General features: G+C 36.7%; 1 protein-coding gene and 1 long non-coding RNA gene across 2 annotated transcripts in view; both read right to left on the bottom strand.

The window, feature by feature from the left end:
* The window catches only part of LOC310726405, an 82006-nt gene that overhangs the window by 39333 nt on the left and 19660 nt on the right, over window positions 1-23013 (bottom strand). The window lies entirely within an intron of this gene.
* On the bottom strand, window positions 20498-21730 carry LOC310726595 (hatching enzyme 1.2-like; the record flags this gene model as incomplete). Its single annotated transcript, XM_083542348.1, has 4 exons — window positions 20498-20995; window positions 21134-21251; window positions 21340-21480; window positions 21700-21730. The coding sequence occupies 4 exons, from the start codon at window positions 21728-21730 to the stop codon at window positions 20608-20610; spliced, it is 678 nt and encodes a 225-aa protein (XP_083398474.1). The 3' UTR covers window positions 20498-20607.

The following is a 23013-nucleotide window of genomic DNA, read 5'->3' as shown; positions in this document are numbered from 1 at the left end:
CCTTGTAACTATATAGACAGATTTCTATGAAATAGGTTTATGATATTGGTTGTGATAAAAGCATTCTAGAATTTTTTTATTTTAACCGAATTCCTTTTAGACCTTTTAATTTTAGAAACTAGTATTTGGCAGTAGCAGCTCATCTGAAGGGGCAAATGGGGGCACAAACACTCATATCATCCATTCCACAAATGTTCATCATAAAGTCTTCATTAACAGCACATCTTAAACTGTATTATCATCATCCAATACTGGTTTTAAATAATTTAAATATTGGATTGTTTCCCAACCTGATTCCAGAATTGTCATGACTACACCTCAGCAAAAGTGGGCGGAGCTACCTGAGGTGTGATACACTTTAGACAGATTCACAAAGATACTGACATTTATATCTACTGCAAGAGAGGGACCGTCATGTTTCACCAGTGGTGGGCTGTCAGGGCCAGTAAAGCCTTCTCTGCTGGCCTAAACACTATCAGAAGCACTGACCTACATTTACATCCTAAATTCTCATATTTGTTCCATTAAAGTGCATTAATTTATTCCCAACAGATATTCTCTTCATTTCATAACGTTTCTTGTGGCTGCACTGCTTCCAGTGTATGTGGATATTAGATTTTTTTTGTCTAATCAGATTTCAGCCCCTATGTGCTGCCATGTCAATCTAATCTGCCCAGGGCCTTCAAAGTCTGTACTGCTGGCCTTTTTACTTTAGTCTCCTTAAGAAATAGCTCTGTTTCTTTAACCAATCAGATTTTCATATTCTCAGCCTGGGAAAGGGTTTGTTCACCACTTCCAGACCAGTGAATACGAGCGGTACCACTGGCTTACAGCCTCTGAGCAGCGGTGCAAATTATGAGTCTGCACCTCCCTGGTGAGTAGGTTGTATTTTATTAACATGTTTTTAGGTTTTTGTCATGTTATTAGACAAATATTGATTCTATCCGCTCCAGATGATGTAGGTGGCACAGTTGCTGTTGTAGTGTAGAGGTTTGGAGTTGTCTAAACTGGGTTTCTTGCTTTAGTAATAATGGTATTCACCCACAATATGTGAAATGCCTCTCTCGTTGTAATATTGCATTTTTGTATAGTATTGAAATAGTTATATAGATAGTATAGATAGTATAGATATAGTTTTTATAATCGCAACGTGATGGTTGTGGTATTAAGAGGTGTATTAAGTCAGGTAAGCCCTCACTGAAGGCTCAGGTACCAAATGCACGGCCCGCCACTGTGTTTCACTTATTTGTTTTCTTAGTTACAATCATGGGTAAGTATTTTATAAAACGCAAAACTTTATGTGGATGCTGAAGATTTGTACTAAAACCTGAATTGGTGACTGACGTCCTTAAGTACATAGAAATGTTGTTGTTGTAATGTGTTCACAGCAGGAGCTGTTGGCAGCAGCATTACACCAGAACAAACCATCATATCTAAATCTGTAGGCAGTATCACCACACTGCAAATATGATGCATCAGCTGACTATCTGCACTGGTATCGACAAAAGCCTCAATCAGGACCATCTACAAATTAAATCGCTACAGCTGAACAAACTGACCCGAGGCAATCCATCAAACTTCAGGAGGAGAGCTGTTCACCTGTTTCACTGAAATACAGTTTCATTTCCAGACCCCAGTATTTACAGCATCAACTATCCACAGCATCAACTAATTAAGATCAACTAATCCTCTTCCTGCCTGTAGGTAATGTTTAATGGCTAGTTAGGTGAGATGAAGTCTGATGCTGTGGGCTGATTTTTAAAAAGTGGAATACTCGTGTGTAAAACAGCAGCACTTCCTGGGTGTGGTCTTCTAGAGACGTGTTCCCTCATGTGTAAAGTTCAGCACATACAGCACTATTATACAGAATCCTCACAGAGCTGTGTTCAGAAATGACTCAACTCTACACCTTACTGTACATAGTGAGATACACACCACTGATTCTCACTGTAGTTACAGGTAATTCATATTCATTAGTAGATTCAGTGTACTTATTAATATTTATGTTTAAGGCATTAGGCTATTTATTTCTTAAGAAAATGTTTGTGTGCTTACAAAATAACTATGTAGTAATTATTAACTTCATAGAAAATTCTTTACTTTCTTCTTTACAGCAGGAATTTTTGCAGATACAATTGCACCTACACGTGAAGATGTCAATGGGAAGAAAACAGAAACTGTTACTCTGAAATGTTCATATGAGACAAACAGTGAATACATTGTTCTTTACTGGTACAAACAATATCCTAACAGCGCACCACAGTTTTTACTGTATAAAGGCGCAAGGTCAAGATCTGGTGATGGTAGCGCTCCTGCTGATCGTCGATTAAAGGCAGAAACAACCAGAGACTCTACTGAACTTACTATCAGAGGTCTAAAGCTCTCAGATTCTGCTCTCTATCACTGCGCTCTTAGAGACGTAGCACAGTAATACAGAGTCACTGAAAGACTGTACAAGAACCCATCAAAGATATTTCCTTTACCTACTTGTTATCAGTAAACCACATTTGTGGTAACAGATGCAGCTGAATGAAATAGAAAAGAATAAAAAGGGATTAAAGATGCCAACCGCATAAAATTACATTCACAAATATACATTTACTATATACATTGACATTCACTGACTTTCTGTTCAGTATATATGTGCTTGTATATAAATATGAGGGTTATTTTGCAGGATGTTATCAGCTTTTCACTTACTGAAAGGAAAATATAAGACTCAAGTACTGGCAAAGAATTTAAATGGAGAAAACTCAGTATTTGGTGATGTTCATGGATTCCAGATTTCAGTCACTAAGTGCCAAGGATTGGCATTCAAGTATTAAAACTATTTCTAATGACAATAATAGTGCACATTTGTCTAATATATTTTGAGCCTGCGGAAATGAAGGTGCTATGTACAGAACAGCTGTGAATATAAATATAAAACCCTTTGAATAAAATCTGAACGTTTACACTAAAATAACATTATGATTTGTTTCATCTCATATCCATTCTAAAATTCTTAAATTCTCTTTAGCAACTGGCCCATAAACAATTTCTCTTTCATTCACACCCCACATTTTAAAACCCCCTCCAATGGTCCTGGTCTTACTCCCCTTTCACTTGGTCTCCTGAACACACAAAATATCTACCTTTCTCCTCTCCATCATATTAGCTGCCTCTCTCCCTTTACCAGTCATAGTACCAACATTTAAACTACCAACCCGAACCTCCACTGTCCTACACTGCTCCTTTTTCTGCTGTCTCTGTAGACATGTTCCTCCTCTCCTTCTCCTCCTTCGGCCAAAAGTATCCCAGTTTCTACCGGTACCGTTCACCTAACAATACCTGAAGACGACTCTCTGGTGCTCTAGCTTTAACCCAATTCAATAACAAATGCAGTCTCATGAGGTATTAAATATGTGTTGTCAGTCAGGGCAGACCTGGGCAACAACAAACATTTATCAGGCACTTGTTCCAAAATTTATAATCACTTGCAAAATGGTGGGCTTGAATTAAAGGTGCTAAACTGTTTAACATATCCAAACGTACAAACCAGGAAATGAAAGTTGAAATTGTGATGAATCATTTCATAATTATATTTTGATATTTAAGCAAATTCTCTTTAAGAATTGGCCCTTGGTGTTCTAATACTTTCAGAGGCTACTTTATTTGGTTGTATAGAGAAAGTTTCAGAAGATCAAAATCATGTGGGTCATTTTCCAACCTCACCTGCATCTGTTCATTCATTTAGTACTCAAATGTGTTAGATTAGATTGTAGTCACTTATTACTTGATGAATTCATGATTTTCAACCAATATTCCATTCTGAAAAAGTATCCCAAATAAAACATTTTTTAAATCAGGCCCATATTTTTGTGATTTTTAATGTTGAAACACAGCGCAGGCCTTAAACTCCAAAAGATATGTGTAAGAGTATAGAAGTGTAGGTCTGACTTCACAATGCAGTGTGTTGATCATGAACACTGGACTAGTTGTGTGTTGTATTGGAGAATCAGTTCACTGTTACTGATACTCTGAAGTGATGATCTGTACAGTGCTATACTACAACAGCAGCACTTCCTGGGTGTGGCCTTCTAGAGACGTGTTCCCTCATGTGTAAAGTTCAGCACATACAGCACTATTATACAGAATCCTCACAGAGCTGTGTTCAGAAATGACTCAACTCTACACCTTACTGTACATAGTGAGATACACACCACCGATTCTCACTGTAGCTACAGGTCATTACTATTCCTCTGTAAATTCAGTGTTCTTTTTCATATTTTTGTTTGAGGCTTTATTATATAAAATACTCCTTTATCATTTTCTTCTTTACAGCAGGCAGTTTTGCAGATAAAATTGGGCCGACAGATGAAGATGCCAACGGGAAGGAAACAGAAACTGTTACTCTCAAATGTTCATATGAGACAAACACTGAATACATTTTGCTTAACTGGTACAAACAATATCCAAACAGCGCTCCACAGTTTTTACTGTATAAAGGTGCAAGGTCAGAAAGGGCAGAGCGTAAACCCACTGACACTCGATTAGAGTCCAAAACTACCAGAGACTCTACTGAACTTACTATCAGAGGTCTAAAGCTCTTAGATTCTGCTCTCTATCACTGCGCACTTAGTAACACAGCACAGTAATACAGAGTCAGTAAAAGGCTGTACAAAAAACCCTCATAGATATTTCCTTTGCCAGTAAACCACAGACAAGAAACAGTTGTGGTAACAGATGCAGCTGAATGAAAAAAAAAAAAAAAAAAAAAAGATATTAAAGATGCTCAATACACATCAGTCACATTACATTTTATTTACATTACAATTAAATCAACATTTTCTCTTGTTTTCCGCACCAATCACTGGAATTCAATTTCCTTCCATCCTTCCTGTCATCTTTCATCCATGTGCATGTGTATAACAATTCGTTACTTTGTTGAATGTGAGCAACTTTTCACTTCCTGGAAACAAAACTCATATCAGAAAGACCCCACACATGAGCAGAATTGAATGTAGCTGCAGTAAAGTCCTGCTAAAGAATCTCAGCTTAGAAAAGTCAGTATTTGTATTTAATTACTTTTTTACACAGCAGATTAAATACACTTTCTTTACCAACTTGTTTTCAGTCAATCACCGACAACATTTCTGTAAGATATGAACCTGCAATAAAAAAATATAAATAAATAAATAAGAATGCACAACTTATTTTAATATAATATAATATCATTTAGACTTTTTTGACAGTATTTGTTTTATAGTCCAGCTTTTGTGAATTAGCTGCTAATGATGTAGTTTATAAAGTGCAGTGAGACTGAAAGTGATAATATAATATAATATGTCTCAGAGCAAACCTGGGTATTTTTCACCACTCTCTTCTGTGCCTTGGTTCCTTGTGTATACAGTCATACACCTATAAAAGTGGGATCTCAGTGGATAGTTTGATGGGCTTCTGGCCTGAAGGTCATGGGTTCAAATCTAAACTGCCACTGTTGGGCCCTTAAGTAAGGCCCTTAACCTTGAATTGCTTAGATAAATAACTTGGTGTGTTTAACAATCTTTCACCACAAGATGGTGGAGTATGCTATCGTACAGTATTATGTTCCAAGTACTAGGACAGCTCTCACATCCCACATCTTTACATTTCTGAATTCTTCTTTACACTACTTTAATATATATATTTGTCTCCAGCATGGACAAACACATTACTACTGCATGTTCATATTCTCTAGACATGTTGCACCACAGTTTCATGTTTAGATGATAATCAGCTCTACTTCTACACACTACTTTATACACTTTTATTAAGCAGAATGATTTTATTACAGTCATGAGTCAGATGGCTCGGCTTGATGGTATCTTTCATGGTATTACCAAGAACAGCAGCTTTTTTTCCTTAACACAGCGGAACAACAAATTAGAAACAAAATCCAGATTTAATAAACAATATTTTTTTATTATTATTCGAGACATTTACACTTTTGGCTGTAGACTCAAATATAATGAACGACTACAAGTTTCATAAATACATGATTTTCCTGCTTACAGTTTGTGTTTACTGACAAATAAACAACAATCTGTCAGTAACATTGGTGACTCTGTGATGTGATGCTGTGGGGTGGAGCTTCATGAACCTTTAGGATGGTAACAGGTTAAAGCACAGAACTTTTCACTGAACTAAGAGCCTTCATCATGTTCACTGTTATATTCATGTGTCTGTGGCTTTCACTAGGTGAGTTATACATTCATTTTATGATTTCAGAAATATTAAGTGTTGAATTAGTGATTATTTGGTCTGTGTGGTGTTTAGAAACAGTAGAATGTGAGTCTGACTGTATTTCTGGATTGACCGTGTTCTCTTTTCTTTATGACAGGTGACTCCACTGCAGATCCAATAGAACCACTTTCCACTCATAAAGTTGTAGATGAAGGAGAAAATGTGACTCTGTCCTGCAGCTATAAAAAGTTTAGTGGTACAGTAAACAACCTGCACTGGTACAGACATTATCCAACATCTAAACCTGTGTTCCTTCTTTACATTCAAGAATCTACTAAATATAAAAGTGACATTCCACCACGTCTGGATGTTCAAGTTGATAAAACTAATAAACAAGTGGATCTGATCATCTCCTCTGCTGCTGTATCAGACTCTGATCTATACTACTGTGCTCTGGTGCCCACAGTGACAGGAAATCCAGCTGCACTGTACAAAAACCTCCACAAACTTTAGTTATTCTGCTAAACTACTTGTCTCCCATTCAATCCTTATTTTACTGGATGTGTTCAGATGAAACTAAGATGATTTCTAAGAATAAGTATCTTATTACAAGCAATGTTTTTCAGCAAATGCAATTAATTACAGCATACTGAATGAATTAAACATGAATTCATTTTACCACTGTGTTAACTTACTGTCATGATTTGTGAATTTCTTCTTTTTCCCAGTAGCCCATTATTTAGGATGAACTGGATCATAGAGATAAACCCAAGTGGAAAAAAAAGCCTTGCTGTGTTAAAGTCTTTCTCTTTTCTTCACAAGATGGTGTAGTGAATTCATATGAATTCAACCCCCTGTTTTAACACAAATCCACTTTTTTCTCCAGAAAGTGCACTGACTCACCTTAAAAATACTTACGTTATTATAATAGATTGTGTTCCAACAGTTAAATGTGAACACAGTTTGCAGTGGTATTTCAGCAAGACATATTGTAGTTACATTACACACATTGTAGTTAACACTCTTTATAGCACATACAAATCCCACACAGCTGTCTGAGAAACTCACAATGTCTTTGTGCTCAATATTGTTACAATATGTCATTTAAGGTTTGCAAGATGTGACATACCATGTAGTATAAGGACTACAAGTTGTGTATGTGACGTCATTAGAAGGCGCCAACACGTGAAGTGGAGTAAAGAAAACACTGAAGAATATGCATGTGTGAGACTCTTTTATTTAAGCGTAAATACGTAATTAATAGAGTGAACTGCGCATAAAACAAATATTAGTATCAACTTATTATTTTCTGTGTGGGAGCCTCAGGAAATTGCCATAATTTTAAAATCTCTAAATGGGAAATAGTTGGTATATAAAAATGTCAACTTACAAATAGTCTACTTTTAATAGTATATGTTCATAAATGTACAAATTATTAGAAGATATTATCATCTGCTTCCCTTCATCATAATCTTCTCAGTATAACCAATTATTTATGGAGGATAAAAGCTAGAAAGACTCAGTTCACTGTCACTGATTCTGTAAAGTGATGATCTTGATGAAGTTAAACTACAACAGCAGCACTTCCTGGGTGTGGTCTTCTAGAGACGTGTTCCCTCATGTGTAAAGTTCAGCACATACAGCACTATTATACAGAATCCTCACAGAGCTGTGTTCAGAAATGTCTCAACTCTACACCTTACTGTACATAGTGAGATACACACCACTGATTCTCACTGTAGCTACAGGTCATTCATATTCATCACTTATTTCATTGTATTAAATAACAGAATTATTATACTTTAAATCACAAGTTGATGTTTTGGGTATATTTACAAAAATGACAAAAATAAATAACATTTACAGTATATGTTTTAATTTATTTATATTTTCTTCTCTACAACAGGCAGTTTTGCAGATAAAATTAAGCTGAAAGATGAAGATGCCAATGTTGTGATGAAGGAAACAAACACTGTTACTCTGAAATGTTCATATGAGTCAAACAGTGGCTTCATTCGGTTTTACTGGTAAAACAATATCCTCACAGTGCACCACAGTTTTTATTGTTTAAAGGTGCAAAGTTAGATAATGGTAGAGACTACAATCCCAGTGGATCTCGATTCAGTGCAGAAACAACCTCAGATGCTACTGAACTTATTATTAAAGAGAAGAGAAGTAATTTCACAGTAATACAGAGTCACTGGATGACTGTACAAAAAGCAACACAGACATCATGTAATGCTGACAGAGAAATCAGAGCTCGAATTATGTTCAGGGCTGAAGTGTGATTTCTTTTCACTGTGAATGTCACACTTTCATCACATTGTTAAATTTGTGGTGAGTTGCAGGAGTAATTATTAATATTAGACCGTGGTTTAAAGCTGCTCCTACAGATGATTTCTGAGTTTAAATTGTCCTAGTTTCAAATTACTTAGCAATCTGTGTATGACCTGCAAATGAGGCTAACTATGTATTATTGTGTTAAGATTTTTCTCCTTGGTGAACACAAGATGGCGCAGTCACTTATCTTATTGTGGGAAAAGTACTGGAGCATCACAGAACCCTACTCACATTCATGAACAATGAATCGTCATATTCACAATAAAACCTCTGTGATATAAACTACAGCTGTTCTTCTATCATACACACTGCACTCATATTATCATAATAATAAATACTCATTAATACTCAATAATACACCATCTCAACTTTACTTATTCTCTTCTCTTCTCTTCTCTTCTCTTCTCTTCTCTTCTCTTCTCTTCTCTTCTCTTCTCCTCTCTTTTCTTCTCTTCTCTTCTCTTCTCTTCTCTTCTCTTCTCTTCTCTTCTCTTTTCTTTTCTTCTCTTCTCTTCTCTTCTCTTCTCTTCTCTTCTCTTCTCTTTTCAGTATATCAGCTGGGATTGAGGCCTGTAATATAGAGACAGCTCTTTTCTTTTCTTCTCTTCTCTTCTCTTCTCTTCTCTTTTCAGTATATCAGCTGGGATTGAGGCCTGTAATATAGAGACAGCTCTTTTCTTTTCTTCTCTTCTCTTCTCTTCTCTTCTCTTCTCTTTTCAGTATATCAGCTGGGATTGAGGCCTGTAATATAGAGACACCACTAAAAAAACACGTACAATATTTCAGAATGTAAATAATTAATAATATTTTTATATATTAAAATGACTTAGATTTTATATATTACATTTATACAATATATGTGCATTTAATAATTTCATTAATTTCAGTTTGTGTTTGCTCAGATGTGCTCAGGACAGTTTCCACATGTGATGCTGAATGTAAATCCAGGATGTCAGTAACATTGGTGACTCTGTCATGTGATGCTGTGGGGTGGAGCTTCATGAAACTTTATGAGATTATAGATTCAGAAAACTGAAAGACCTCAGAATATTCTCATTTAGCTAAAACCATTCATCATGTTCACTGTTATATTCATGTGTTTATGGCTTTCACTTGGTGAGTAAAAATGGTTTATTTTATTAATATTACATTTTGAAAGTGAATGTGATTATTAGTCTCTGTAGTGAATGTGGGTTTAATTATGTAATTCTGGTTTTGTGTAAAGGTTTAAAACATTATGTTCTCTTCTCTATGACAGGTGACTCCATGGCAGATTCAATAGAGTCACTTTTCACTCATAAATCTGTAGATGAAGGTGATGATGTTAATCTGTCCTGCAGATACACAACCAGCTCTTCAGGAAACAATCTGTTCTGGTACAGACAACATCTAAAATCTAAACCTGAGATCCTTTTTAATGTTATGCAAAGTGGAACTCTAATTTTCACAACACCAAGAATGGATGCTAAAGTTGATGATAAGAACAAACAAGTGGATCTGATCATCTCCTCTGCTGCTGTATCAGACTCTGATCTATACTACTGTGCTCTGAGGCCCACAGTGACAGGAAATCCAGCTGCACTGTACAAAAACCTTCACACTTTTATTACACTGACGGCTGTTAAACTGTCAAAGTTGAAATTATGAAATTAAGTTTGAGTTAAAATAAAATAAAAATATATTTAGAATAAATGAGTGCTTTGATAAAAGTGTAATAAAAATATATACAGTATGTTCACACTTTCATGGTGATGTCTCTTGCCTCAGTATAACAATGTTTATTGGTTGCTTAGTACAATAATGTGGTAGATTTTGTAAATCAATCGTTAAATATTCTAGACATTTAATAGTGATGTCATAAAAAAAAACTCAGGTGTATTTAACACTGAAATTCTTGTAGACACAACAAACTATTTTGCCAATGAATCTATTTATTTAAAGTATTAAATAAATCAAATCATCTCTATAAAACTCATCACCTACAGTAAATGTAGCACAAACACACCACTTTCTCCCAGAACTTTCTACCAGGTGATTAACTTATAGTATATGAACACTTAATAATCCAGAGATATGAAACATAATGCCCTAATCATGTCTTAATCACTCCTGTGTTTCCTCTGCCTGTGTTACCTGCTAATGGATCCACAGTAACTTCTGTCTCTCCTGCTTTGTCTCCTGTGGGTTGTTCTGCAGCAGCATCAGGGTTCCTCCCAACAGCTCCAGTCATGACCACAGTGGGTTTATAATGACAGACTCCATCATGGAGGGGGCGGCTACATTCACAGTTGTCATGAATATGCATTAACATGCAGAAAAAAGGTGGAGTTAGCGGTGGAGAAGTTCAAATAGTCATCACTGTCATTTATTCTAAAGCTGGAGGTCTGAAGTAAACACTCAGGATCACAATGTTATTCCTCTTCTTGCTTTTCCTCACTGGTGTTGATATTGGTAAGTCTTATTCATTACAATTTAATTTATTATATTTTATAATCAAGAAAAGCACAATTTTCATGTGAGTTATTGCCATTTTTTATAACAGAAGCTGCTGACATCAGCATTAAACCAGTCCAAACCCATGTATTTTCAACAGAAGGCAGCAACATCACACTGTCCTGCACATATACTGGATCAGTTAATGAACTCCACTGGTATCAACAAAAACCTGAATCAAGACCAGAGTTTTTGCTGCTGATTGATGAATCTACTGGACTTGTCACAGAGGCTCAACCTCCTCATCCTCAATTTTCCATCACAAATACTAAAACAGAGGAAAAGAAAGTGGATCTGCACATCTCCTCTGCTGCTGTATCAGACTCTGCACTGTACTCCTGCGCTCTGACGCCCACAGTGACAGGAAACCCAACTTCACTGTACAAAAAGCACTACACATGACTGCAGCAGATTCATGCTTTTCTCACTAGATGGAGCTGTTTACATGTTTACATTCACTTCCATGATATTGACTACACCTGTTCTTCTGTCATACACAATGTTTATGTGTTATCCGAACTCCTGCTCTGGTTTTTCTTAGTAACGAGCCTTAGCTGTAATCTACACACTGTCAGCTTGATTTCACAAAACTGAAATGCTCATTGAATATAATTTCTTTATGAAAGCATTATACCTTCTGTATCAAGAAAACTGAGCTCAGAGAAAAGGAAAGGAGAAGAAACGCAAAACAGCAAAGTAAAATGAGAAATGAAGATATTAAAATCTGTAGGTTTAAAGCTGTATATGTGATGGGTTTTTCTATAAGTTCAGTGCAGAAGTCTGTACTTTTTTCTGTACAGTAACTTCCAGAAGTCCAGTGCTTCTGTCTAATATTTAATTTATAGTTCTGAATATATAAATTGTGGGATGTGCCTCTGTTTTCGGATCACAGTCACATATATTATTGAGCCAAAATTCTATCCTACACATATAAATACAAAAAATATAAAATAAAGTAAATAACATACCAAAGTGTGCAGAGGTTTATGTACAGTATGTTTTTTGAATCATGAGATACAACATATCCAAAAGATGCATTGTGTTGATCAGCAACAAGTAAAATATTTGTGAGTTGTAATGGAGTCTCAATTAACTTTCACTTATACTGTGAAGTGATGATCTGTATAAATTTACACTACAACAGCAGCACTTCCTGGGTGTGGTCTTCTAGAGACGTGTTCCCTCATGTGTAAAGTTCAGCACATACAGCACTATTATACAGAATCCTCACAGAGCTGTGTTCAGAAATGACTCAACTCTACACCTTACTGTACATAGTGAGATACACACCACTGATTCTCACTGTAGCTACAGGTCATTAACATTCATCAGCTAATTCATTGTATTAACTAACAGAAATATTTTATACATTAATTTATAAGTTAATGTTTGGGGAATATTTACAAAAAAAGTTTATATGTTTATTTTTATGTCTTTATTTACATTTTGTTCTTTACAGCAGGCAGTTTTGCAGATAAAATTGGGCCGAGAGATGAAGATGCCAATGTTGTGAGGAAGGAAACAGACACTGTTACTCTGAAATGTTCATATGAGACAAACAGTGATCTTGTTTGGCTTTACTGGTACAAACAATATCCTAACAGCACACCAACATTTTTACTGTTTAAAGGCGCAAAGTCATCAAGTGCTTCAGACCACAATCCCAGTGGATCTCAATTCAGGGCAGAAACAACCTCAGATGCTACTGAACTTATTATTAAAGACCTACAGATCTCAGATTCTGCTCTCTATCACTGCGCTCTAAGAGTAGTAGTAGCACAGTAATACAGAGTCTCTGAACCACTGTACAAAAACCTAACGTTTGTAAAAACCACAGAGGATGACAGATATTTCCTTTACCCACTTGTTATCAGTTAACCACAGACACATAGAAACAAATGTGGTAACATTTGCAACTGAAATAAATAGAAAATAAAAGTAAACAGGTGAACATTCAACACAGGAAATTCACAATTCAACATTTTTGATGCTCCAGAACATATTTTAAGAAAAATATCATAGCCATTGGGTGAAGTGTTACTGGTGCACAATATGTGGAATTGTAATCATTTGACTTTCTTTACTTCATTCATTTATTAATTAATTCATTCATTCATGTATTAATTATCAAGTATATACAACTGCATGTTGCATGTTAAGAGAAAACTCTTTGATGAACAGATGTGTTTTATTCATACAAATACAAAGAAAAATGTCACTGGAATTTCCTGTTTGTTTTATGACCATTTCTGATTGTGCACAAATATGAGGAAACGTAATAATTTAAACATTGTACTTTTTTACTTTTGATTTAAGTTTTCAAAATGTATTTATCCAGACTGCTTACACAATAAATTGACTGTAACTGTGTGTATATTTCTGCTCTATGCTCTGTTTTACTGAGAGAAGCTTCAGATCCACCACAATCCTGACCAGGAAGATGTATGATTAAATGTAAGTATGTATACTGTATATATATGATTCTGAAAGTGTGTCCAGGATAAAGTGGTTACTGGAAATGAATGATGGTAAAAGTGTAAAGTAAAATGGACTAATCAGAAACTAATAATGCGTTAACCTTAAATTAAAGCTGGAGTGATTATGATTCATGTGTTAATAACAGCTGCCTCACCTACCTGTTAATATGTTTTATTATATAATGCATTAATTTACACCTACAATTAAGCTTCATCAAATAGAACTTTATAAATATAAACCAAAAAGAAACAAACCCTATTTTGTTTTGAATGACGTTAATATGAATGAAATCTGCATCATTTTATGACTTCTGATGGAGAATCTGCAGCTGTAGTGGTGCTGGTTTACTGCTGCTCCTGAATGACATCATTAACTTCTCCAAGCAGTACATTTTCAGGGTGAGAGACACAATCATGTAAAACTGCTGTCAACTATAAACACCAGATTTTGATCATTACATACATTAGTTTTCTATTATTAGATAGAAAGTTTTACAGATCAGTTCTGAACTGGAGTGAAGCAGCTAAACTTGGTGTGTTTCTCAGTCTTTCTCCACAAGATGGTGTAGTATGTGATCTTATTATGGGCCAAGTACTAGAACTCTGCTTACATCCCTCAGAGATACAGTACTGAGTTCTTTAGATTTTAAAAGCTACTTTACATTACTTTAAAATATATATTAGTCTCCAGCATGGACAAGCACATTACTACTGCATGATCCCATTCACTGAAGATGTTACAGCCAAGGTTTCATGTTTTGATGACAACCAGCTCTACTTCTACACAATACTGTCCTACACTGTCTTGTGTTGTCTTTTTGTACTGTCTGTCTTGCACTAGGTTGCACACGATGCACTTTATTTGGCGAGGACACTTACTAGTCTTTAGCTCTGTGTTTTGTGTTATGTAGCTTTATGTTGTTGTATGTAGCACCAGGGTTCTGGAGGAACGTTGTTTTATTTCACTTGGTACTGTGTCAGCTATATATAGTTGAAATGACAATAAAAGCATCTTAGTTTGACTTGACTCGACTTTACACATTTTCATTAAACAAAATGATTTTATTACAACAATGAGTCAGATGGCTCAGCTTGTTGGTGTCTTTCATGGCATTACCAAAAAAACAGCTTTCCTCAACTCAAAACTGATATTCTCCAGTGACTCTGTGATGTGATGCTGTGGGGTGGAGCTTTATAAACCTTTAAGATGTTACCAGGTTAAAGTACAGAACTTTTCACTGATCCAAGAGCCTTCATCATGTTCACTGTTATATTCATGTGTCTGTGGCTTTCACTAGGTGAGTTATACATTTAATATTTTTTAATTCGTAAAATGTCAGTGATGAATTATTGATTAATTGTTCTGTTGTGTCAAGAAACAGTAGAATGTGAGTCTCACTGTATTTCTGGCTTTTTTCCCTCTATGACAGGTAACTTAATAGCTGATTCTATAGAGCACCTTTTTACTCAGAAAGTTGTAGATGAAGGTGAAAATGTCACTCTCTCCTGCAGATACAAAACAAGTTTTACAAACATCAACCTGCACTGGTACAGACAACATCCAAAATCTAAACCCAGGTTCCTTATTTATATTTCTCAAAAAGGAGACCTAAGTACAGACAAACCCCAAAGAATGACTGCAGAAATTGATGATGGTGATACAAAACAAGTGGATCTGATCATCTCCTCTGCTGCTGTATCAGACTCTGCTCTATACTACTGTGCTCTGGTGCCCACAGTGACAGGAAATCCAGCTGCACTGTACAAAAACCCTGACACAGTTTTGATATATAGAAAGCAGGTCTGGAGATGATTCCTTAGAAAAGCCAGAGGAAGCCCACTGAGATACAGCAAGAACATTCAACATGCTGCACAGACAGTAAGCTGAGTACAAACCCTAATTCTGGAGTGTGGAGCCTCCACCTACAGATGATTCCTGAAAAATACAAACTAGCAAAGAATTTAGCATGCATCAATTGTGGAAAAAGTTTTTATTAAAGGAACTATTCATATAACATTTATGAGTTTTGGTTGTTTTTAATTGTTATTAAGTATTTCTTCAGATATTAAGATCACAGGGATGATCTTAAACCAATCGTATATATATATTATATATTTTATAAATAAAAAAATATTAGCACAAAACTTTATTGCTGCATTGATGTCCTCTAGTTGCCATCTGTCATCAACTGCCTTAGAAATGACCAAATATTATAATAATAATTTTACATTTTAAAAACAACCCATACATTGAATGCATATAAAATTAAGCCAATGATATATTTATAAATGTTTTGGGTTGTTTAAAAATGTATGGTGGAGGCCAGGTTAATTAAGAGCTCAGTCATGTCCAACTACGCTTCATAATATGATCCTTCAAGCCGGTTGTTAGGATCCTTGAAGACGCAGTGTCATGGGTCTCAGAACCGATGCCCTCATACCCAGCGAGAGAGACTTCCACCAGCCCACTTGAATTATTATAAAGTATGGTACCAAACAAGCCAAATTCCAGTTTCTGGTGTGGATACTAGCAGTATAATGCCAATGGCTACCTCTACAGCTTCACCGACAGACAATGTGAATGCCCTTAGCAAACCACCTTTATCATCGTCATCTGCTAGTTCACAAAGCAGCAAACTAAGAACAAAGTCCAGCAGAAGCTCTGGAGACAGCTTCACGCATGACAGATCTACAGGAAGCTATTATGGATGAGAAATTAAAGAGCATGGAGTTTGCAGAGATGCAGAAGCAAATGGTAGAGGAAGAAAAAGCTGAAGAGCAGTGTATACTCCTGGATCAACGAGCACGCCAAGCGCTATTTGAGAGAGAAGACCGTATCAGAGAACATCAACAAAAAAAGTCACCAAATGGAGGAAGAGCTCCCAGAACCAAAGAACTGCTCACTAGACAGCTTGAGAGACAGCTTCATATTAAACAGAAAGAAATTAAGCTTATTGCCTCATTTCTCTGAGAATCAGAGGGTGGTAGGGGAACATCTGTTCCACTAACAACAAATGAACTCGACATAGGGCAAATGCAGACTGATATACTGCACACACCAAAGGTAGAGTATGTGTAAGTAAATCTTTATTTTTTTGTAATGTTTTTCTTCCTAGTGAACACAACATTGTCCCAGTCACACATCTTATTGTGGGAAAAGTACTAGACCTCCACACAACCCTGCTCACATTCTCTGATGATGAATCCTCATTTTCACAATAAAACCTCTGTGATATAAACTACAGCTGTTCTTCTATCATACACACTGCACTAATATTATCCTCACTCCTGCCCTGATTACTCTTAGTAGCTCAACTCATTTATAGACACACCATTCTGATAAAACTACACAACTGTCCACTTCAGATATATCTGTTATAGCTGAAGCCCCACATTTGGAGACACTAACTATTTAGAAGTATAATTATTAGTTTATATTTTAATAGACTAAAATTATTGTATTTGCATAATTACCCCTGTCTGCACTTTGTGTTTGCTCTGTCAGTAACATTAGTGACTCTGTCATGTAATGCTTAGGGGTGGAGCTTAATGAACCTTTATGCAATCAAACATATTAGAGTACAGAAAGAACTCGAAATATTTTCATTTAGCTAAAACTATTCATCATGTTCACTGTTCCATTCATGTGTCTGTGGCTTTCACTACGTGAGTTATACACTGACTTTCTTTCACTCAGAAACATTAACAAAGATTTATCAGTGTGTGTGAGTCATACTTATATAATTTTGGTTTGATTATCTAAAAGTAAAAAATTATGTTCTCTTTATGACAGGTGACTCCATGGCAGATCCAATAGAGCAGCTTTTCACTCATAAAGCTGTAGATGAAGGTGATAATGTTACTTTGTCCTGCAAATACAAAACAACCAGTACTACAAGCAGCTACCTGCACTGGTACAGACAACATCCAAAATTCAAACCTATTTTCCTTCTTTATATTGATGATGCAACTGGGCTTAAAAGTGATTAAATTCCACCACGTCTGGATGTTGAAGTTGATAAAAATAATAAAAGAGTGGATCTGGACAAGTCCAAGTGGGGGTTGTGCTTGCAAAGCCAGGGGAAGCCAAGCATTATGTGGGCGTGAGATGACGCGAACAACGGAAAGGTAATTCACTCCCAGAGTCACTCACTGATGGTCACCTGAAGGGGCTTGCTTTGACATGTGGCCTTGTCTAGGGGATGTCCATTCAGCGCCCAGACCTGGAGAGTTGCCGGTGGGGTTGCTCGGCTCGGAACAAGGTTCTGGTCCATGAATTTCGCTTTTAACCATGAGCCCATCCTTTTGCTGGACACGACGGTGACATGTGCCCGGCCTCACCACAGTAGTAGAGACTGAGCCCCAGAGAATGGAATCTTTATTTCTCAGTAGGTGCCGAAGGGCAATCTCCATGAGCTGTGGCAGCGAGGAGAACACTGGGTTATGTGTTGTATGGGGGGGTGTACTGTGGCAGGGCGGCAAAAAAATGTGAATAGTGCTCCGGGCAGCGGGCAACGCGCTCCGAGTAGCTTTCCCATGTCAATGCCAGGGCAAGGGTATAAGGTGGTGCAATCCCACCCGCTGTCAGAAGCATCGATGCAAAAGTTTGCAGCGTACTCAGCCATCAACCGGTTGCCCTGTGAAGAAGACAACAGCGAGCAGGCGGCATCCTGCCAAGTAGTAGATAAACCGAATACCTTGTGAAATTCCCCGGAGAAGGTGGCGAAGGAGGAGAAGTGGGAAGCAGTTTCTCATTCTGCGGTAGCCCAGCACAGGGGCCGTCCGGATAGCAGGGAGATGACAAAGGCCACATTTTCCTGCTTTGTTTAAAAGGAGGATGGTTGGAGACAAAAAAACAGACTGCAGTCAGAAGGCAGAGTCTGGGTTCTCCAGAGAAGTGAGCCATGTTCTGTCAGGGTGTCAATTTATATTGAAGAAAGACGGCCTCCATTCCGGCACTCCCGAAGGCAAGATGGCGCCAATCCAGAAGCGGAAGTGGCAACCCTGGAAGTGTCTGTGCGACTGGCTTATTGGCAAAGTTACTTCTTCATATAGTCTCTGGGAAATTTTCCTCAACACCGACCTAGTTAGTTCATTGGTGAAAAAAACTGTAACGATGAATGCATTCATTTTAAATTGGTATTCTTAATCAATAAGCCAATTTCCCCCCAAAAAATTTTGAAAATATTAAATGTAAATAAAAACAGAATGCAATAATTTACAAATCTCACATTTCACAAATAATTCACAATCAAACATAGAAAACATGTTCAAATGTTGAAATTGAAGGAAGTGTACCATTTTAGCTTCTACTACAAAGCCATGCTGTTGTAATAGATGCAGAATGTGGATTTAGCATAGTCTTGCTAAATATGCAAGGTCTTCCCTGAATAAGACGCCATCTAGGTGGAAGGATTTATTGCTTTAAAATCAGTTTATACCTTTCAGCACTGATGGTGTCTTTAAAGATGTGAAAGCTGCCTATTCCATAGGTATTAATGTACCTTCAAATCGTCAAAAACCTGGATGGTCCCTCTCCTCTTTAGACTGAAGGACACGGCATTTATGGTTTCCAAAATGAATTTAAATTTTCCACAGAACAGTTTTCCACTTTACCTAAGTGAATTTTAAATGAGCTTTGGCTCTGAGAAGATGGCAGTGTTTCTGGATCAAGTTCACATCTGGTTTCTTCTTTGCATTATAGAATTGAACCTGCATTTGTGCATGATGCAGTGAACTGTGTTCACTAACAATCATTGCTGGAGGGGTTTCTGTGTCCATGCAGTTATTTCCATTACATTATCATGTCTGTTTTAAGGCAGTGCCACCTGAGGGTGAGAAGATCACGGGCATCCAATACTGATTTTTCCCTAATACTTATAAATTTGCAAAGATTTCAAACAAATTTCTTTTATGTGGTCATTATGGGGTATTGTTTGAAAAAAAAAAAATTATAATAATATTTTAATCTATTTTTGAAGTGCTGTGAATACTTTCTGGATGCACTGTACAGTATAGAGATGATTGGATTTATCAAAAGACACAAAGAGAAGCTGTTTATTGATTATTAGTAGATCCCAGTGTGGAGTCTGGCGGTGTGCCAGAGGCGGGAGTTGACTTTATGTAATGGCTATTTTTCAGGGTAAATAATTAGGGTTAGAAATAAATGTCAATATAATAGAATTTGGATCACAAACTGAAATACAATAAAAAGAAACCAAAAATAAAGACATCACTTGTACAAAACCCACCGTAGACTTTGGTGACCTGCCGAATGCAAGGAGTCGATTCTCAAATGACTCATTTAGATGAAGGAGCAATAGGAGTATTTTAAACTCCTTCCTTTTTTTTTTTTTTTTTGTCTTCTGTATTTTTAGGGGTTAAAAAAAAACAATATAATAAATAAAAAGTGTTGCAGAATCGATTTGATCAAATAAGTCTTCATGGTACAGTTTCCCACTTTTCCCACTGTTTTTTGGTGAATAAAATATGGCTTTATAAGATTTGTAAATTAGTGCATTCTGTTTGTATTTACATTTTACACAGTGTCGCAAATTGTTTGGAGTCGGGGTTGTATTCTATCAAGGTCTCAAATGCTTCATTAATATCGAACAACATCATTAATGAGGCACAGCCCTGATCAGAGACCAATACCAGTTTATTTACCACTTTAACCAGCGCCGTCTCTGTGCTTTGATGCAGTGTAAATCCTGACTGATACATTTCATGATTATTATTCTTATGTAGTCATGAGCAAAACTACTGTGATTATTTATTATGTTATATGTAATTAGACACCTCTAAGTTCCTGTAAAACCAAATGATATTCAATACATTTACTGAACACAAATGATATTCAGTTTCAGACATTGACGATTTGACAATAATTGTTGTAGATTTATGAGTGTGGGAAACAGATTTATGTTGTTTAGATTTAAGAAATTAAAGTACATAGTAAGCCAAACATGATTGTAGCCATTTTATTGCATCATTACATACTTGGTTACCACAGCGAGTGATGTCATCACAGTGTGCTGTATGTTAACTGCAATACGATTCTAAATTTAAATCAAGGCAAACATTCTGGACACGTTCAGCACTTGTAGAGAATGTTGATCCTCTTAATGTCGATACTGGAAAGCTCTTGTCTCTGTCCAATCATCACAGAAGGATTAGGAATAGGGGTGATGGTGTCCAGACCATTCATGGAGAAAGCTGTGTTTCCATAGTGCATCACAGAGGAGTAGTCGTACGTCGTGTTGAGGTTATTGGTGTTCATCAAATCAAAATTAGATGTTGTTGCTGGGTCAATGTTTTCCCAGTTGATGGTGACATATTTATCACGGTCACTTCTAACGTGCTCGTGGTAGAAACCGAGTGCATGGTTCAACTCGTGCTCGACGACGCCGTGGTAAACACAGCTGAACCTGCTGAGAGAGACGACCTGAGAACCGCCTGTTTTGCCCACGTAAGAGTAGCAGCTGAGAGGAAAGAGAGCGGATGTAATGAACTGACTGACACTAATGTCAACATACAAGAAAATAATTTATAAAGTATAAAGAACGTTTAAGTCATAACAAGCATGTATAGGGAATGTTAAACAAGTTAATGGAGCTCACCCATCATTGCTCTCGATCCTGATGTAGTCAGTTTCACGTGTTCTGGGAACAAAACGAATGCAGGTTTTGTTGTGGAAACTCACCATGGCATTGGCAATTACAGTTGTATCAGAAAAAGCTGTGAAGAAATTGGCCAATGCATTAATAAGAAATAAGTAAAGATGTGATGTACCTGAGTAATGTAAATTAAACGATATATTACTTACAGAAATCTGAGCTCAATGTGTAAGGAACCTTCACCAAGCCATTTGAAGACTTTTTCCAAAAACAGTTGTTGTATAGGCAGACCAGAGCGTTCCTACTTCTTTTTGCGAGTATGTCTCCCTCCAGCAGCAGTTTACTGGATCCTTCATACAGAGAAACAGAAAGGGATAACCTGCTGATGATTTAGAATCAAATACAGTTCTTGCCAATAAATCTTTGGCCACCTGAATTTCTGTCACTGATGCACACAACATTTAATCAAAAGAAATCATAAAAAAACATCTTAGAGCAGGTCTATTCCCAAATTTACATAGCAGTAATGATGCTGGTCAAGTGTGGTTGAGATCAGCAAGTTATCAGACCTTTGTTGATGGTGAGAATCCTAGTTGTCATGTCCTCCCCGTCAGGTTGGGTAAGATAGAGCGCTTGTGAGAAGCCAAGAATCAGGGCTATAATGGAGAGAGAAGCTCTGGACTCCATGATGATTCAGTGTGTACAGATGATCTGGATGCTCCTTCACTGTTTGCTGGATGACTGCATACTGCCATACCTGACGTTTTATACACATGGACACACATCAAAACAACATGGTGTAGAATTTTAGGAATTAATGGAAGGCATTAGAGTTCATTGTCTAGTGTGTGGAACTAAAGGGTGGACCCTCTGAACAACACTTACTTTAATACGGTACTGAAGCTGTGCTGGATTCAGGAGATTGTTTAGAGATTCTGTACTAATGGACGGAGTGTAGCTCTTAATGTTTGATTATTTGTCTATGTTGTAGTGTCAATACCAAGGGAGTGACTTGTGTATGTTTAGGATTTACTGTTTACGTCAAGATAAACAACCTGGAAATCTTACAACGTGTTTTTGGACTAATTCTCCATTCTTACAAGGAGAGAAATGTAACCTCTATTGATAAGGAGGAAACGCAGTTTGAATGCATCTTTTCTCTTTTACTATACAGAAGCAGGACCTGCACATTATATTTATTTAAATATCCAGTTCATTGTTCAGGTAGAGTCAGGTGGAGTTGCTTCTTTGGCTATAATGGAATCTGTAGATTTACTGGCCATATTCAACTCTTCTTGTGAACTATTAATGACGTGAAGCTTTACCCTTTTCCTTCCTCAACTCATTTATTTTCCCTCAACAAATACAGTAACACATCTCTTTTTTCTTACAGATGCTTCTCTGAATTGGGCAGAACAGTTGGTGTTCTGGTGGTCAGTCTCAGCAGATGTGGTTGTGGTTACTATGTTATTGTACCATGGTAAGATTGGATATTGATTCTGGAAAGCAAATAGTAGGATTTTTAGGCTGTTTATTATGAGTTAAACAATAAGCCTTTTAAATATACAAACCACTCCCTAAAAAGAGCAACAACGTCAGCTGACTTTAGCTCAGTGGTGGGCTGTCTGCTGGCCTAAACACTATCAGAAGCAATGACCTTCATTTACAACCTAAATTCTAATATCTGTTTCATTAAATTGTATTAATTTATTCCCAACAGTTTATTCTTTTCATTTAGTAGTGTTTTTCTTGGCTGCACTGTTTCCAGTATGTGTATGTGGATGTTAGATTTTTTGTCCAATCAGATTTCAGCCTCTATGTGCTGCCATGTGAATCTAATCTGCCCAGGGCCTTCACAATCAGTACTGCTGGCCTTTTTACCT

Source organism: Silurus aristotelis, assembly GCF_946808225.1.
Source record: "Silurus aristotelis genome assembly, chromosome: 5".
NCBI classification, from domain to species: domain Eukaryota; kingdom Metazoa; phylum Chordata; class Actinopteri; order Siluriformes; family Siluridae; genus Silurus; species Silurus aristotelis.
The sequence above is the reverse complement of the archived record's forward strand: the minus strand, read 5'-3'. Positions and strand labels throughout refer to the sequence as shown.